An 18,717-nucleotide genomic window follows, 5' to 3' on the forward strand; every position below is an offset into this window, starting at 1 on the left:
GGTCCTTATCTCTTCAGCTGTCATTCCTGACATCCCACTCTCAGACTGGGATCTAGCCAGCTGGGTTAGCACACATGGCAGATAATTCTCTGAACCTGAAAAGCTTCAGGAACAGCAGCCTTCGTCCCATTGCCTGCTGAGATGCCCATGAGCAGGTGTGGCAGGGCAGAAGAGGCAAATGTGGTGGTAACTTTCCTGTTAGTCATTTCTCAGCACTCTGCTGGCCCCCAGGCCCATCCTGGCTGGGTCTGTCCCCTCCACCGGCTCTGGACAAGGGAGTGAGGGTGGCTGCTGGCATCCCCTCTGTGTAAGCTGCATCAGGCCCCATGACAGTCTTTGTAGGATGAGCCTAACCCTCTGTTTCCAGCTACAACCGTTTTTTTACAAGTCAGAAGGCAGAATGTTATTACCATTTCAGTTATCAGGTTTTTGATTTTGACCTGAAGCTGTGGAAGGCGTTTGGTCCCTCGCCAGGTAGCACCAGTAAGCCTGATGCTGGTTTCCCGGTCACTCCTGCATGTTTGGGAAGCCCTGTCCCTAAGCATATCTCCCTCCATCCTAGGGAGATTCCAGCAAAAATGTTACACAACCCAGCATGTGTGATAAGCAGGAACAATGCTAGGAAGTGCTGTACACTGAATAAGCTTTGCATGACAAATGCTAAATTAATGCCTGCAACGTCAGCCATCCGTGGCCGTGGTGCAAACTGTGGACAATGGGTGGGTGTGCGAGCCTGCCTCTGAGCGACGGCTCTAACGGCAGGTAAACGGGCTTTGCTTCAGTGTTACCCGTGACATCTGGTGGTAACAGAAAGTAAATTCAGTTTAAACCTTAAAGGTTATGTACGAGTTTAAACGCCTAATCCCAATGAAGTATATTACAAAGTTGTATTTCCCAAAGTGTATTTCTTTCTGACTGCCTGTACACAGCATGGTGGGTTTTGGTGCTGGGACCAAGGAAGCCACCGAAGTATTTAGTGTGCCTGAAAAGCAGTTGATGAACACCTGTTATTTATTACTGTTAGTTACGTACAGCCTTTGTAAGTTTTCCAGACCTCATAGCCCTTCCAAATCAATGAATATGGCAACAATTGAACTCCCAATTTGCAATATAAATTGAGTAATAAACACGACAAATTAAAAAGGCCCCCAGTGAAGGTGAAGGAGTGTAATAAAGAAAACAGGACAATACAGGGGTGCTGCAGAAAGCTCCATTGGTAATTGTTGGGTTGGGTTTTGCACAAGAAGAAGGAATTGTCACCAACAATTGAGTTTAGCAGTGGGCCACCAAGATGGTCAGGGCTGGAGCACTTGTCCCGTGAGGAGAGGCTGGGGGACCAGGGCTGGTTCAGCCTGGGGCTGAGATGGCTTCAGCAGAGCCTGACAGCAGCCCCCCAGGGGCTGGAGTGGTAGGGGTCAGCAGGATGACAGAGCCGGGCTCTTCTCAGCAGTGCATGGCAGAAGGTTGCCCTGAGACCTTCAGAGCTCTTCTCCAGTCTGGGCCAGATGGTGATCAGCTGAGGCAGCAAGTGTGGAAGAGCAAAATAGGGACAGACTGGTGGTGGTTGTTAACCTCTCTGTGCATCCCAGATATGGTGTATCTGGTTGTAAAAGTTAGAAGAGATATAATGGGAATATGATGGACTTGATCATCAACAGCGTATCCTACAGCAACATTTTCCTTGGGATGTTTATTCAAAAGTCACATACAATACTTACTTAAAAGGAGAGAAAATTTGCTCCCTTCTGAAGAGCTACATGAAGAAGTGATCTGTACATACTGGCACATGTATCACAGGATAAAATACCTAGCAGACCAGCTGTAATTACCCAAATTACACCTTAACAAATAAAATTCAGGGTCCTTGTTAAACCAAAAATAAACCCTAAGGAAACAAACACAATTGTAATTTAAATCCAGAATCACAGCAGGAGGAAAACTATAGGAACTCAGTCAACCATGGCCTAGATAATCCTTCTCCTTTCATGCAGGATGAACATGTTACTCCATAGCTCAAGGAGCTTACACGAACAAGTGGTGTTCATGGTATACATGTGGCTGTAGACAGAATGGGCTTTGCTGTCCCACTGGCACAACAGGCACACTACAGAGAGTGGCACAGCAATGGTGGCTGTGTAACACGTGAGAAATAAGAGTTCTGTAGCAGAGAAAATAATGGTGTTCTTTAACTGTTCTGCTCCTGCTGCATCTCCCAGCATCAACACACCTCAAACTTTATAAAGCCAGCAGAGAGAGGCTAGTGCAGCATGACTGACACTATAGTTTCAGCTGAGAATCCATCACTGAGTGTACATAGTAGTAATTTTCCAACATTAAACTCTTTTCTAGTGTTTTTTCCACTTCTGCTCTCAGCCAGGGAAGGAATTCTGTGTCAGTATCTAAGAATTTGGCAAGAAGGAAGCAAGAAGTATCTTTTTATTAAGGATTAGTGATAGGATCTTGGGCTCAGTATTCATTTGCTGCAATCATTACAGTATTAATGTCATTGCTGGAAGACACTTGCTTTGCAAGAGCCAGATGAAATCTCCCAGGAGGTGCTGTTGTCTCACCTCCTGCCTCTTTTACCATTACAGATCTAGACCAGAGTCCAAATTATTTTGCAGCTTGTCTTTCAGTGCTGGAAATGTTTTTTTCTCTTCTGATGAGCATTCAGAGACGCCTGCTCTGCTGTTAGGAAGTCCTACCTTCTCCTCGCTCTATCGCCTGTCCTGTCCTTCCAGGCGCTGTACTTCAGCAAGCTCTGCATTACGCAGCTCGGCATAGGCACGCTGATGTGCCCACAGCTGGGCCAGCTCTTCTTCCTCCATGACTTCCAGCAAAGCTTGCTCAACCGTTTTCCCAATCAACACTTCCAGGATCGGCTTGACTTCAACATCAAAGTCAAACAACTGAGGATGGAGTCAGGGAAACGGAGAGAAATGTCCCTTGATCACAATCGCTCTTAGCACCGTGGCAAGGAGGGAAGGAGGGTGAGCAAAGTCCTTGTGCTGAAGGCAGCCTGAGAAGTGCAGGTGGGGGCCAGCGTCAGCTAAATCCGAAGCAGGAATGCAACTGGGGGCTAAGTGGTGCGTGGGCTGCAGTGAGACACCACACACCCGACCACAGCCAGCGGGGGGGCTGCCAGGGAGAAGCAGAGCACTCACCTGGACCCTATTTCTGTGTTCCCAACCCCTTCTTGGGCTGGATGCTACTTCTACAGGGGAGAGCTTTTCTCAGCATTGTAGTTCTTAGCTGAAAGCAGCAGAACCAGTGCACATGAAGAAGCACATACAGTGGAGACAGTTTTAAATACCTTCTGTGAGGAGTTCTTTCTGGTTTTGCCCCAGTTTTGCATCAGAAACTTGTTTCATACAGTGCTTGGGGACCTGCACCTCTCCTTTTCCTGCTTGCATGGTCACATGTCCTCCCCTTTCTTCTTGGATGAAGAATGGAGAGCATTGTCTGTCCAAAATAGCACCTTCCTGGTTCCCTGTGTGCACCTCTTGCTGCTCTTCTGAATGCAGCTCTGGAAAGCAAAAGCTACAGGACTTAATTTTTATTTTTTTTTAGTCTGACAGTTCACTAAGGCAAATATTATCCAACAAATGAACAGTAAAATGACCTTTATGAAGCCAAAACCAAAATTCAAAACCCAACTTAAGATGTACACCAGGCGTCTGTGCATGCTCTGATGCTGTGTTCTTTGTAATATCTGCTGCTCTTCTTGAAAATGGCTCTTGAGAGGACATTTCACTCCACAGACTTCTGAAGTCAGTGTCTAGACCTTGATGTTTCAGCTCACCTTGAAAAATAAACAGCTCTTGGAGGAGTTAACTTCGATAAGGCAAGTGCAAAAAAGGGCACAGATAGCATATCAACTATGCTGAAAATGTGTCTGTCTTTTCATACCCTGTTCCTCCTGAGAAGCAATGGCAAAACAGAGACCTCTGGACCTCTCAGGTTAGGAGAATGATGCTGTTTTGAGCCCTTTCAGAAAGATCCTTGAGCTGTCCAGAATGTGCTTGAGGCCGATGTTTAACATCAGGATTTAGTTTTCTTTTGTACTTTTGGAAAGTGTTTCTGTAGAAAAACACTGCAATAATGAACTGTCTGGGACTCTCTGTGTTTCCACAGATGTACCCCCATATCAAAGCCCCAGTCTGTGACACCCTCAGTACGTTTTCATACCTGTGGAGCTGGTGTGCTCCAGTGACCCCTCAGCCAAGGCACAGGCAGGGAAGGCAATGTCGTCCCCAAATATTTCTGAGCAGTTATTTATGAGGAACTCCACCAACACTGTCACCTGCACACAGAAAAAAGGTTATTTCAGTCAAAAGGGCTGAAAACATACTGAACAGTGTTTTCTGCCCCTGCCTGCTGTCTTGGTATGAAGGGAAGCACAGAGCAGGGTATTTTCTGCCAAAATCCTAGCTTAAAGTCAGAGGGTGAGTCCACTTGGGAGGGTGAGGGCTGATGCTGCAGATGAATTGATCTGCCCCGATACAGACAAAACGCCATCAGCCACAGGCCTGGCCTCGCTGTGCAGAGGGCCCATGGTGGCAATGCCACCGGGTGCCCCTTGCCCCCTGCATGCCAGGCATTCAGGAGCTGTGCTGTGACGTAGGGGGCTGCAGGGCAACTGCTACTTTTGCTCAGAGGCGGCGAGAGAAGGGGCAGCCTTGCCCATCACGTTGCAGGCGCCCGAGCTGAGGGGCATCCCCGATGTGTGGGGGTGCTGCTTTGTTCAGCTTTTGCCATGGCAGCGGGGTCCCTATGGATGGCTCTGAGCTGCCTCGAAGCGGGTGGCTGCCTGGTGAGTTCAACACACCTTGTCATTCATCTCCTTCTGCACTTCCAGCGGGAGCGTGTTGTCCGACTCTGGGCTCAGCATGTTTGGGCCGATGCAGATGGCCAGATTGCTGGAGTCCATCCTGTTGGTGTCGGCATTTTGGCTGATGTGGTGGAGCAGAGAGAGCAGGTGCTTGAGCAAGACCAGGTTTGGTCTAGGCAGTTTGTCAGCCACCCTGCATGAACACAAACAAAATGTGATGTGAATTCATGGTGCAGCAGCCGCTGCTTCTTTATTTAGGCGAGTCTCAACTGAACTCAGCCAGATGACGCTTCCTCCAGAAAGAGGCAAGCGTGTGCTTTTTTCACTGCTTAGCAGAAGTATCATTCAGAAATCCCCAACGGCATCTGAGTGTGTGGTTAATTCTAAGATCTTGAATTACAAGGTCTTGACTGAAAGGCAAGCATTAGAGCAGTGCACGTCCTTGAGTAGATGCGATGCCGTCAGGAGATGTCACTGGAGGCTTCCGAAAGGCATGTGCAAGCCTGCAGTTGTGCTGTGCGGCTCTCAAAGGCCTCCACATGGCAGTGGTCTCCACGTGCCCGTCTTTACTGGCAGCAGATGTGAAGGCTCCCTGTCAGTGCCTGTCCCACAGCACTGGGACTATGCTAGCTGAGCCACTGCAGCCTCTCACCTCTTCCTACACTACTCATTTCGTAGGGCAGGCACCGGCAGGGTCTGTCACAGGCATAATGGAGTGTAGGGGATGAGGCTCCCTGGCAGCGTTACGAGGGACTTGAAGGCACGTGGCTAAAGCAGGGCTGTGCGAGCCAGTGCCAGATGACTCCAGGAAACAGGAATATGGAGAGGGACAGGGACACACTCTCCAAACAGCCTATGGGCTGCCACCACTGTGTCCCGGGTGCAAAAGCGGTTCAGGGTCTCAAGACGCTTTAGTAAAAGAGACAGTATTTGAACAGTCCACACCGGAGCAATGAAGGAGGTGGTTGGGTGTGGGTCCGGGCCTCCAGAGGGCTGCTGGCACACAGCCACTGCCTGCACATGGGTCTGCACAGCTGGGCTGGGGTGCTGCAGGGTGCCTGTCTGCTCCAGAGAGTGTCAACTGGTTTTTTTCGAGCACTGTGAAGAAATGCAGTCCTGGATGTGTCAGCTGGGAGGAAACAGTTTTGACTTTGTGTTTGATAAGAAGCCTTCCACCTCCCTACAGGGCTTCTCCTGATGACCTCCCCTCCAGTTTGGCTCTGCACCCACGGTGACACAGGGGAGGCCCCGGGGGTTTCCAGCTCCTGGTCCCTACTAAGAGCCACAGCAGCATCCCTGGAGTGTGCATGTGCACGCGGGTGCCAGGGGAAGAGGAGAAGGTATGGAGGGCACTGACCCTGCAGGCACCAGAGGGCAGGACAGCTCACAGCAATACTGCTACAGAGACGTGTAGAAAGGCAACTGGCACCTGTGACACCCACGTGGACTTCCCTCCTCTGCAATAACCCCCAAAGGTGTCGACATTTTGCAAAGTCTGGGTGCACTTGAAGTGTGAGGAACCAACACTTAGGGTGACCCTACACAGTCCACACTAAGATAGACTCAGAATGGTTTGGTTTGGAAGGGACCTTTGAAGATCATCTCTAGTCCAACGCCCCTGACATGTCCACATGTCTCCTACTCAGTCCACACTCAGACCCTGGTTTTCAGGGCTTACTAACTGCAGCTGTCTAGTATCTCCACACCATGTCTCGTCCCTGGGCTGAACCCTTTCAAAAAATTCAGCAGAGCTGTTTCAGCCCGTCCTTTAAAATTGGAGGGAAAATACATTTCCCTGCCTATATTCAACCATCTTTTCAGATGTCTTGGTAAGTAGTCCCTGCCACCTTGCCAGGATTTGGTGGTTTAGCTTTGCACCATCATCATGAGGTGCTTTAGCTGGGAGGTGGGAGAAACTGTGCAGCACAGCTCCAGCACACTTTGTAACAGTGAAGCAGAGGCTTTAGCACACAGATAGGCAGGATGCTGGAGTTCTGCTTTGTGTTTTGAGGCTCTCATGGAAATCTTCCTGCAATTTTCAGGAGGAAAAAGCGTGTGGCAGAATCAAACTGCTGAAAACCAGAAGTTATTCTCTGGAGCAGATGGAAATTTTCAGAAGAGCTTAAGCTCCTGGCTGCTTTGAAAATATGTCCAGGGACATTGTCCATGTGGAAATCTGGAAATGACAGGACACCCCCTTCTTGCTATGCTTCACATCTGAAATCGAATACACAGAAACAAACCCAAATTGCATGCGGAGCAGGTTGTATAAAACCAAATGAAACACCCAAGAGCCACCTGAAAAATTCATGCTGTGCCTTGAAAAACACAGATTATTGTGGGCTCATTACCAAACCCTGTGTAGGGAGCAGCCTTGTTCTGTTTGCACACTGCATTAAACTCATTTAGTCTGCAGTCCCAGAGCTGCTGCTGGTGATTCATCTCCTCCAGCACCTCTGGCCACTTTCCCAAGAGCAGAACTCCTGGCACAGCCCCCAGCACTACTCCTACCTCAGTCCCCACTAAGCAGCTGCCTACATAAAGCACGAGTATTTTCTTCTCATGGGGAGCTGGAGGGAGTGCTCAGCAAACATTCAGCTATACATTATGCTATGTACTTGTAGCAATGTTTCCAGAAGGAATGCATTCCTGCTGTCTCACTGCTTAGGATCCACCAGCAATTCCTCTGGTGCTTTTTGGCCTAAAGGGACAAATACTGCCTCATCCCACGCTACCTGATGCCTGTTTCCCTCCATACCATGGGCCTGGACTCTTTTGGAAGCAGCCTCTGCCAGTCAGGGCTGGGAACAAGAAAAAGATGCAGATGTGCCTCTGTCTGAAAGCATACAAACCCTTCAAGATACAGTCCCTGAGCAGTTGTCATGAAACATCCTGGTATATGCAGATCCACAGCATTTGCGGTGCCTGACCTGCCCGCAGCAGACTGGGGTATGATCCATGACATACCCCCACCTCATTAGCTGACATGGACAGAAATACCCATCCAGGGATGACATGAGCTCCGGACTTGGAAACAAAACCCCAAAAGAGACCCTCAAGAGCAACAGGATGACTGATCAAGCCTACCCAGGCGCAGGCTGCCTCACCCACGCTGGGCTCTGCTGGCTGGCAGCACTGCAGGCAGCGTTTCTGCCAGGTGCAAAGTGTTCCTGTGGCCCACCAAAGAGCTGGGTGCTCTCTATTATTAAATCTTTTCCCAGGTAGAGACCCACTGGGCTGCACAGGCACACACATACACCCCCAGTATACACACGAAGCAAGACATGTTTTCCATCATGCTCCCCAGCCCTCTGATCCAGTCCACAGAGCTCCACACAGCAAACAGCACACAAATGAGAGCCTGCACATCTTTTTTGATAAAAGCTCAGAGGAGGCAGGATTATGGCGTTTGTCTTCCTAAGCCACCATTATACATGCTGAGGCCCTGCTTCCCATGGCGTGGCTGGACATCTGCCTGCCCATGGGAAGTAGGGAAGGAATTCCTCTTTTTGCTTTGCTTGCACACACAGCTTTTGCTTTTCTTACTAAATTGTCTTTATCTTGAGCCATGAGGGGTTTTTTTGTCATCTTATTTTCTCCCTCTGTCCTACTTAGGAGGAGGAGTGCGAAAGCATCTGGGTGGGCATCTGGCATCTGGCCAAGATCAACCCACCAGCCCTTTTTATTGCTGCCCAACATGGGGTGTGAGATAACGGCAGTTTTGATCCAGGCACACTATAGCTGCGGTAGCTGATAATTGGCAGGCTTCTGCGTGGGTCACAGAGCTCGCCTGATTTACAGTGTCACAGAGCCTAGGGCTCAGCAGGGCTGCCTTCAGCTCCTCCCTTTGCTGCATCGCTTATCTGTGTTTAACTGTGCCTGGGAACACCCTGATAAAAGCAGCAGCCATGTGCTTGGGTACCGCTCTCTGCCGTCCTGTGGGCAGTGAGGGGCTGCACCTCCCCTTTCCCCTCTGGGGCTGAGGGGGCTGCCTTTGTTGTGTGGGCTCCAGAGGTCCCCCGCACATCCTTATCTAAGCTGCTTGATTAAAGTTGTCATCTTTTTGTCTTTTGTCATGTCCGTTGAAACTGGGTTTGGTCTGCTGTTAAGAGGGAACAGTTTGTCAGTGAGGTGGCAAGGAAATGGGCCTTTAGTCCACCTAGTCCTGCATGGCAGGATGTGTGGGAGGACTTGGGCAGGTGCCTGGGGTGGTTATCACCTCCCATAGCCTGGGATCTTACATCTCTACAGGCATGTAATCCTGGGGAACTGGTGCACTACTGGGTGGAAGGGTGCCTTGTCTACCCCAGTGAAACCCAGCAGGTCTTAGCACTGCACTGAGGCTTTCCTCATGCCTCTTGAGCCTCCCTTCAGCACCACCAGAGGAGCATGGTTGAGACAGGGACCCAAACCACATCTGGGAATACCATGGGTAAGATAGGAACCCAAATCCCAACTACAATAATTGCCTTAGTAGTCAAAAAGAAGCACTGGACACATAGGTCAATGGGTCCATACCACTGATTTAGTACAGAAGGAGGAAGAGGAAGGGTCTGATCAGGAAGCTGGTCCTTCATCAAGGAAGCAAGAGGCAGAAGTGAGAGAAATCACCCAAGGTGGAAACTGGCTGGTCCCTAATCTTGGGCAGAATGATACGCTGAAAGATTGTAGCTGCCAGCCAGGCAAGCACATTGCTGCCACTACCACTGAAGAAGGCATCCAATATCTGGGAGAATTAGCAGTGCTGCAAAGTCTACAGTGACCTGGATGACAACCAGGTCTCCAAAGATCTGTATGATGGCCATCATACACAGGCACATGCAGAAGGGTCATCTGAAATGCAACAGCATTCTATTCCAACTGCCTGGCAGTGATGGACTGACCAGGCTTTGATCCACCAACTGTGGAGAGAGCATCCCACTGGCTCTGAAGTTTTGAAGAAAACCTATCTCCTTCGTCGTCCCCACAGGTCAGCATCTCGGCTGTCAGGGGTGCTCTGCAGACCCAGCCCCCCCAGACAGAGGGGAAGGGAGCCCAGGCACATGCGGTGTGACACTCTCTGGTTCCTCCTGTGTGACCAGGGGGAGGACATGACCAAGTAGGATAGTGAGCCCACCTCCAAGTTAGGACCCCAAGTGCACACATTGAGAGGGAAGACAGCTGATAAGAAGGGCCATCCAAGATGGCTGTCAGTTCAGCTGCTCTTGAGATGGTAGAAGGCAACCAGTGATCCCCCGGGTACAGAAGAGGACTAAGAGTACCTCCCTCGATTTTGGTGAAAGGTCTTCTGGTCTGACACTGCAGGGATCTCCAACCAGGAACAGAGGATCTCTGCCTTTGGCCAGGATGAGGAAAGGGATGACTGGTTTTACTGGATGATGTGGATTTGATGGCCTGGCACACCAGATCTACAGACTAAAGCTTTGGTTGTCGTTGGTGCACAGTATTCCCTAATGCCATCAGGGTATGGCAGGGAGGAACCTATCTGGATTTGGATTTCTGGATTGACAGGGGCATCCCAACAGCTGTCTGCATTGGAGGCTGAGGTGAGCTTAACAGAAGGCAAGTGACAAAAGCACCCCATTGTGACTGCCCCAGAGGCACCATGTATCCTTGGCATAGACTACCTCAGGAAAGGGTACTTCAGGGACACAAAATGGCAGTGATGGGCTTTTGATGTAGTGGCCATCGATTCAGAGAAGGTTAAACAGCTTCCTGCCTTGCCCAGCCTCAGGATCCCTGTGTTGTGGGGTTGCTGCATGTCAAAGAACAGCAGGTGCCGATTGCTACCACAGTGGTGCACCCTTGGCAATATCACACCAGCCAAGACACCCTGGTTCCCATCTGTGATCTGATTCATCAGTTGGAGAGCCAAGGAGTGATTAGCAGGACTCAACCACCCAATCATAGTTTGCTTTCACATGGAGGGTAGTCCAATGCACGTGCAGCTGACCATACCAGGGAAGCACAGTCCTACCATTTGTCATGGATTGATCCAGACTGCATTGGAACAGGACGATGCCCATGAACATCTGCAATACATCAACAATATCGTTGTGTGGGACAATGCAGTGGAGGAAGTATTTGAAAAAGGGCAAAGAATAATCTCAATCCTTCTGAAAGATGGTTTCCCCATTAAAAAAAACCAAAACCAAAACAAACCCAACACCCCCCCCCCCCCCCCCCCGAAAGTCAAAGGACCTATGTGAAAGATCCAGTTCTTGGGAATAAAATGGCAGAATGGATGTTGCCACATACCTACAGATGTGATCAGTAAGATAACAACTATGTCCCTGCCAGTTAACAAATAAGAAACACAAGCTTTTCTAGGTGTTATGAGTTTCTGCACAATACATGTTGTGGGTTACAGTCAGCTTGTGAGCTCTCTTTGTCAAGTGACATGAAAGAAGAATTATTTTGATTGAGGCCCTGAGTAACAGCAGGCTCTTGAGCAGATCAGCCAGGAGATAGTTTATGTAGTAGCTTTTGGGCCTGTCTGTACAGGCCAGCTGTGTAAAATGTGCTTTACACTGCAGCTGGGGAGCATGGCCTTATCTGGAGCCCTGATAGAAAACACCAGGAGGAACCTGTGGTCAAGCTCTGGGGTTTTGGAGCCAGGGGTATCGAGGATCTGAAGCCCACTATACCGCAGACGCAAAACAGATACTAGCAGCATATGAAGGAGTTTGAGCTGCTTCAGAAGCTGCTGGCACAGAATCACAGATCCTCTGGGCATCAGAATTACATGTGCTGTGCTGGATGTTCAAAGGAAGCGTCCCCTCTACACACCAAGCAACCAACACTATGTGCAATAAGTAGGTAGCACTGATCATGCAACAGGCTTGAATGGGAAACCTCAGCTACCCAGGAATCCTCGAAGAGATGATGGACTGGCCAGAAGGCAAAGATTTAGGAGCATTGCCCAAGGAGGTGACTCCTGCCCAAGAAGCACCACCATACAAGTCATCAGAAAGTAAAAGGCAATGTGCTCTGCTTACCAACGGATGCTGTTGTGTTGTAAGAAACCATCAAAAGTGGAAAGCTGCTGTGTGGAGTCCCACATGACAAGTTTGAAGTTGCTACAGGAAATGGTGAGTCAAGTCAGTTTGCAGAGGTGAAGGCCGTCCAGCTGGCCCTTGAGATGGCTGAAAGAGAAAAATGGCCAGTGCTCTGTCTTTATACTGACTCATGGGTGGTTGCAAATGCCTTGTGGGGCTGGTTATATCAATAGAAGGAGACCAACCTTTCTGGTTTGCTGCATTGTGTCAAGACGTCACTGCCTGGTAGTGTGAAGGTACTACCATTGTGAAGGTACATCACGTACATGCTCACAAGAACTGCCACTGGAGAACATCAAAACAATGAGCAGGTAGACAGGCCACCAGAATTGAAGTGGCTTATGTGGGCCTGGGCTGGGAATGTACAAATGAGCTATTTGTAGCTCAGTGGGCCCATGAACATTGGGACATCTAGGGAGAGATGCAAGATGCAAATGGACTCGTGATCAAGGGGTGGACCTGACCATTGAAGCCATCACACAGGTCACACATGAATGGGAAATCTGTTGTAATCAAGTCACCCATGTGAGTAAAGTAACCCTGGAGCAGATGGCAGTGGTTGGGTTACTGATATGGTGAAGCCTGGCCGATTTGGCTGTATTGGATCACCTGCCAGGGCAAGTGCTGCAACACACTAATCATGGTGATGGCCACTACTAGGTGGCTGGGAATACACCCTGTAACCCCTACCACAGCCTGAAACAGCGTTTGGGCCTTGAAAGGCAAGCTCTGTGGTGATGTGGGTACCCCAAAAAGAACTGAGTCAGACCATGGGACTTAATTCCAAAATAACCTCATAGATTTCTGGGCCAAGAAACACAGCATTGGGTGTATCACATTCCCTATCACCCATGAGCCTCTGGAAAGGTTGAATAACACAACGAACTGTTAAAGACTCCTGGGGCATGAAAACACCGGGATGTAAATATAGCAGTGAGTCTGCTACCTCTCCTTGTCCTGCCCAAGCAATACCCCTGCGTACTGTGGAAGAAGATACTGTCCCAGTAGTAGTGCACACGGGGAAGTGGCTGGGAAGGGCCATGTGCATTGCTCCTCTCTTGGGAAAAAGGCAAACCCACTCCAGGGATTTTCTTTGCTCAAGGATCTGGGCGCACTTGGTGGGTAATGCGGAGGGATGGGGAGATCTCAAGTGTATCTCAAGGGGATTGGGGAAAAAATAGCATGTGCATTGAGTTGTATGTAAGTACTGCAGCAGGAATCACCTAAGCTGATGGAGAATGAGCTTCAGCAGGAACCAGGTGAGTGCAGTAATGACCCAACCCAAACTGATGTTGGCACCCAACGATCCCACGTGCTGCTTCTTCTGTCCTGGGCAATGACCTTGACAGATGGGGCCTGAGTCACTGACTCTTCTTATGGAAATTTTGTGGGGAAGGCCCATGAAATGGGAAAATAATACCTCTGTATGTCAAGGAGCAGGGTATGGTGGTTAACGAGCATGTATAAACCTGCCTGGTAGGTGAAAAGAAGGTTCAAGTATGTAGTGCAGTGTTGGTAAGGGGGGATTTTAGGAGTGAGAAGCAGACAGAATGGGACGGTCAGAGGATACCTGGATGTACTGAACAACATGGGACCTGAGCGTGATGCAGATGGTATTAGGGACAAAGATTGCGCTGGGTCTGGCTGGGATGGAGTTACAAAGTTAGCTTTCCCCATCACAGCCTGTACGGTGCTGTGCTTTGCATTTGGGGCTGGAACAGTGTTGGTAACACCACCGCTGGACAGTGCTCTTGCTCAGTGTGAAGGCTTTCTCTCTCTCTCTTCCCTGCACCCCTGAAACCAAGTAAACTAGGAATGGGCAAGAGATGGCGAGGGGACAAAGCCAGGACAGCTGACTCCAGCTGACCAAAGGGATATTCCATACCACGTGATGTCATGCCCAACAATAAAAGCTCAGGGAAAGAAGGAGGAATGGAGAAACATTCATGGTTATGGCGTTTGTCTTCCCAAGCCACCATTACGCATGCTGAGGTTCTGCTTCCCACAGCGTGGCTGGACATCTGCCTGCCCGTGGGAAGTAGGGAAGGAATTCCTCTTTTTGCTTTTCTTGCATGTGCAACTTTTGCTTTTCTTATTATACCACCTTTATCTTGACCCACAAGGTTTTTTCTTCAATCTCATTTTCTCCCCCTGTCCTGCTGAGGAGAGGGAGTGAGAAAGCATCTGGGTGGGCACCTGGCAGCTGGCCAAGGTTAGCTCACCACACTGCCATGCACATACATACTCACAGGCTTCGTACATATGTTTATATACCCGAACATGCGTATGTTCTCCTAGCTAATTTGTTTAGTAACAGCAGGCAAAGAAGACTGAGTCAGCTTTTCAGATGGTGAAAATAAATTTGAAATAAACTTCAGGTTGGAAAATTGCTATCAATTCCTTGAACTTATTATTATTATTATTATTACTGTATTGCACAGAGCTTCCAGGGGGTAAGAACGAGAAACATTGACTGAATGTCAGTGAAAAGCTGTCTCTGCCCCAAGGAAAACCCAGGCACCGTCGCAGGTCCTGCATGGTTCAGGTGGTCCAAGCAGTGCCGTTAGGGACACCTGAGGGGTAACTGTCAACAGAAGTTATGGTAGCAGAACCTGGATCTCAGTATGTACAAGACGTGGCAGATGGAGTGCAAAAGCAAACGGGCTGGCTAGCAGCAGGCACTTTAGTAATGAAGCGTCACAGGAGCTCACAGACTCCTCTCTGATTTTACTGGGCTGTGTTCCAGAGTGCGTCTTCACCTTTTTTTTTTTTCTTTTTTTTTTTTTTTCCTGAAGTGTCTGCAAATGGAAGCCTGCTAAGCTCTTCGGTAAGATAAGTGTCTCTTTAACTTCTCAGTTTTTTATGAATTTCAAATAGCAATTTTTTATTATCTTTAATTGGTGACTGCCTGTTTTAATTAGGCATCACAGTTAATCTTACAATGATTACATGTACGAGGCTTTGTGCACAGCAAAACATGAGGGTTTTTTTTAGCATAAGCACCAAAAGAAATGTGAATTGTAAGAAATAAGATGACCACGTTTGCAATTCTGATTTTCATTTTCTTCCCCTCACTGTAGCCTTCAGTTACCACCTTTCAAAAATCTCCAGTATTTTGCATGCAGATAGGTCCTGGCCAAGACATTGTGCGAGCTTAGAAAAAATTTCTTCTCTTTCTAGTGATCCAGAAAACATTTCTGATCTAAACAACAATAGGCAGAAAGCAGTGGTCTGTTTCACATCTCTGAAAGTCTCAAGCCATAATTTTATCTGTCCAACTTGAGCTAATATCAAATAACAAACAGATTTATAAATGTAGAAATCAATCACTCCTGATCATGCTGTCTGGGAACATATTGCAACTTCCAGAAAAGATGGCCCGCGTTCATATCCTGGAGGGCTTAACTAAGCCTTCACAATAGTTGCATTGATGATGCCAAACCTCATGTAACTTCCCTGTTGGTTTTTGCAAGCTGCCAGAGGGTGTCACGGAGGGAACCCAGCACCTTGGAAAGGAGTTTTGTTAATATTTTATAGAAGAGATGTGCTCAGCAATAAAGCTGAAAAATACAAGAGGAAAAAAAGCCAAACAAAGCAAAAAGCCCCCAGAACTCCCTGGATCACAGAGAGCCAGGAAAGGGAGGGTCATACTGGCAGAGCTAGGGGGCTGATTTATAGCAGTCGGATGTAGGGAAGCAAGGGCAGAGCTGCTATGATTAGGTGCAACTTTTGCGGGAGTCTGTATCTACCTACCTTTGCAAGGGGGCTGAGCGGTTTTGAAAGCGGTTTTGAAATTTTGATGTTGTTTTTTTGGTTTTTGTTTTTTTTTTTTTTTCTCCTAAGCAGTGCAGTGTGGACAGTCAGATACATGGTAATTCATCCCTTCCCCTCCTCAAGGATAAGCTCTTAGTAACCAGCCCACATTTGACAGGACACTTGTCTTTATGGCAAAGAGCAGTTCCTATGCTTTTTCCTAGCAAAGTACCATGATCTGGACTGCAAGAGGTAGTGTCCCATCTGGAGGCAATTCATCATTACTTGGAACAAATCCTTCAACTTTATCACTAGCTGCCAAGCAGCACAGCTCAGTGAGAGCAGGTCACTTGTAAAATATGATGGTTAAGTACAGGCAAGTCTGCAGAAAAAATAACCCGCTTTGAACCGATAAAGCTCCCCTGTGCTTGGATCACTTAGATTTCAGTAAGGAGAGGGAGCCTGTTTGGTAGTAGCGAGTCAGTCCCAGTTGTTGAAGAGCGCTGTGCAATTCTCACTAGAGTTAAAAGGGCGATTCCCCGAACCTGAGCCCAGGAGGACGCTGAAGATGTCTTTTCCAGACCAAAGTGACACTTGCAGGGATGATGAGCGCATTACTCAGTCTCTACCTCCAGGCCAGTGGCGACACAGACCGCTATCCCTACTGTCCCTTGGCCCCATCCCTCGTTCCTGCATGCCTGATGGGCTCGCATTCGGGCTGCCAGTCCCCCCGCACCGGTGCTCGTTATTTCTGACACCCTGCGGTGTCACAGCGACATCGGCCACGCCGCCTCAGTAACAACCCTGGCGGGGAGGGCTGGCTGGGCTGCCCCGCCGAGAAATGAGAAGCCCCGAAGGTCCTTCTCTTCCTTCGTAAGGCCCTTTCACTGCGTTACTCCCTACTCCTATCGATTCTCGCCTCCCCCTCTCCGGCAAGCCCTGCCCCGCGGCGGACGGCTGCCCGTGCCGGCGGTCCCCCGGCTGCGCTGCCGGCGGGGGGAGCGGCTCCTCCCTCGGCGGGGGGGGCCGGGGGAGCCGGCAGCGGGGTCTCCGCTCACTCGCTGCGGCTCCGCGCCCGAGGCGGACCCGCCGCGCAGCGCTGCGCCCCCGGGACGCGATGCCGGGGCCGGGGGCCGGCGGGGCGGCGCGGCGGGGCAGCTGCGGCGGTGGCGGCGGCGGCGGCGGCGGCGGGACCCCCGCGCCCGAGGCGGTGAGTGCGGCGGGGCGGGCAGGGCCGGCGGGGGCGCGGGGCAGCACCCGCCTTGCCCGGCTTTAACGGGATGCTGGCTGCTGCTGCGCGTTATCCGGGGGTAGGGACTGCAGGGGCACTGCCTGGGTCTTTGAGCCTGCTCTTGAATTTGCTAAAATTCAAACAACTAACCAAGCAAGCAACTCACCCCAAACCAAACCAAACCAAACCAAAGACCACCCCACCCCAAAAAAACCCAAACCCCCGCAAACCCGAGACCTGTCTTGCGCAGCTGTAGAAACGCGCTTCCCGGGGGCCAGTCCCGTTCCGTTGGGGTCAGCGGGTTCCTGCTCCCAGCCCGGACCGCAGGGCGCTCCTTTCCCCAAGAAAGACGGCCGGGGGGTCGGGCGGCACCGGGTCACACAAACGTGCGGTCCCCCACCTCTTGCCGGGGACAGAACCTGAAGACACAGCTTGAGGATAGCGCTGCCTGGTCAAACTGCTCAGATGCCGCGTTTGGGCAGCAAAGTCCTGGAAACCAACAATCCAACCAAACCCCTCAGCCATGGGTAAACGGGTACCGGTTAGAATAAAATGGGAGGGTTTCTTGGCTACATCTGTGTGAGGGAAGAGTTAAAGAGGGGTTTTTTGTTGTCGTTGTCGTTCTTGTTATGGAGAGGTTTAACATCATTGCGAGAGATGTGTTTTACATTAGTACATGCTGTGAAGCCTGTCCCACCGCACCTGGCAGCCTGGTGGCCCAGGACCACGGCCGGGTCCCCAGAGGGGTCTCAGCTGCAGCGATCGCTGCTATCAGCAGGGAGAGGAGCCCCGGCCACCGGCCCATTGATTGCGAGGCCAGAAGGGACCGTTACATCATCTAGTCTGACCTCAGACAGGAGAGAGGTGCTGGCGGGGGAACAAAAAGAAAATTGCCAGGGACTGAATCTCTGCACTGAAACGCAGCATTTCTTCATGACATTGTCAGCTTTGACAAATAGACTTTTCCACAAAAAATGAGATTAGTGGCAGGGGCTCTCTGCATGAATTGCTTACACAGAGATGCATGGATCGTAAGGAGAAGCTTCAGAGCTTCCCAGTTTAAAGCCTGGAAGTGTATTTTACATGCCAACTGATCCAGTTTTCTATTGTTCCTCCTGCTCTTCAAAACTAGGGCTGCTAGCAGAAGTGGACCATTTTCCAATAAGAAAGAGTTTACTGAAAAGAAAGAGTTAAGAGGGGAAAAAATAAAAGAAACCATAGTTATATTTTGTTCAGAGTTGTCTGTAGAAACCTTGTAAAAACATTTCAGAGAAGCTTATTTTTCTCTCTCTTCTTCCCATTTCTTTCTTTTTAATCTCTCTATTTTTCTATTCCTGGTGAGATACTAGGCAAGAAACAAAAAGAAAAAAAATACGTGATTATTTAACAGAGAAGGTTGGGATGCTGACTGCCCCAAGATAAATTTTTGCTTTATGTAACTTTTTGCAAAAGTAACCCTTCAATATACATTGGAAAAAAATCAGTTTTCTTTAGACATAACACAGCCCCGGCACTAGCACCCATAGCAGGGGTTGGATTTGTCTTACTGCACTTTGACATACAGTCTTGTCTCCACTTCTAGTTTTATGGATCTGGCCCCTCACTATTTTACTTAAGTCTGGTACTTTTTCAGAGTATCAATGATCTCAAAAAATGGAACAAGACAGTACCAAATAAGGCTCCTCAACTTACATCCCACTTTTTCCAGTGTTAACAATGTATATAAACCCCTTGCAATGCCATGGGAATGAAGTGTCGTGGTGTGCCAGGCTGTACTGGGACATGATCCCAAGAGATAAGAAGAGTGAATCGCCTCCCCAGCCCCACGCATCCATCAGTCCGGT

At 49.4% G+C, this 18,717-nt stretch overlaps 2 protein-coding genes across 2 annotated transcripts in view; one reads left to right on the forward strand and one right to left on the reverse strand.

Annotated features, from left to right (window-relative positions):
* Positions 1–4,111: 4,111 nt before the first annotated feature.
* LOC129736353 (T-cell activation Rho GTPase-activating protein-like) lies at positions 4,112–5,495 on the reverse strand. Its single transcript, XM_055714151.1, has 2 exons — positions 4,829–5,495; positions 4,112–4,303 (listed from the first exon to the last, which is right to left on the reverse strand). The coding sequence occupies exons 1-2, from the start codon at positions 4,928–4,930 to the stop codon at positions 4,172–4,174; spliced, it is 234 nt and encodes a 77-aa protein (XP_055570126.1). The 5' UTR covers positions 4,931–5,495; the 3' UTR covers positions 4,112–4,171.
* Positions 5,496–11,713: 6,218 nt separating this feature from the next.
* The window catches only part of LOC129736351 (uncharacterized), a 40,673-nt gene continuing 33,669 nt past the window's right edge, over positions 11,714–18,717 (forward strand). Inside the window, exons 1-2 of the mRNA XM_055714140.1 lie at positions 11,714–11,811; positions 16,416–16,852. Of these exons, the coding sequence (XP_055570115.1) occupies positions 11,714–11,811; positions 16,416–16,852 (535 nt within the window). The remainder of the gene's footprint in view (positions 11,812–16,415; positions 16,853–18,717) is intronic.

The sequence above is a fragment of the Falco cherrug genome, chromosome 6, assembly GCF_023634085.1.
Source record: "Falco cherrug isolate bFalChe1 chromosome 6, bFalChe1.pri, whole genome shotgun sequence".
Taxonomy (NCBI): Eukaryota; Metazoa; Chordata; class Aves; order Falconiformes; family Falconidae; genus Falco; species Falco cherrug.

Bases quoted from the DNA above. Each gene is read 5' to 3' on its own strand.
- LOC129736353 (XM_055714151.1), bottom strand. From the start codon at position 4,930: ATGGACTCCAGCAATCTGGCCATCTGCATCGGCCCAAACATGCTGAGC. The intron at 4,304-4,828 runs GTGTGTTGAACT...TTCTGTGTGCAG, and splicing joins AGAAGGAGATGAATGACAAG to GTGACAGTGTTGGTGGAGTT.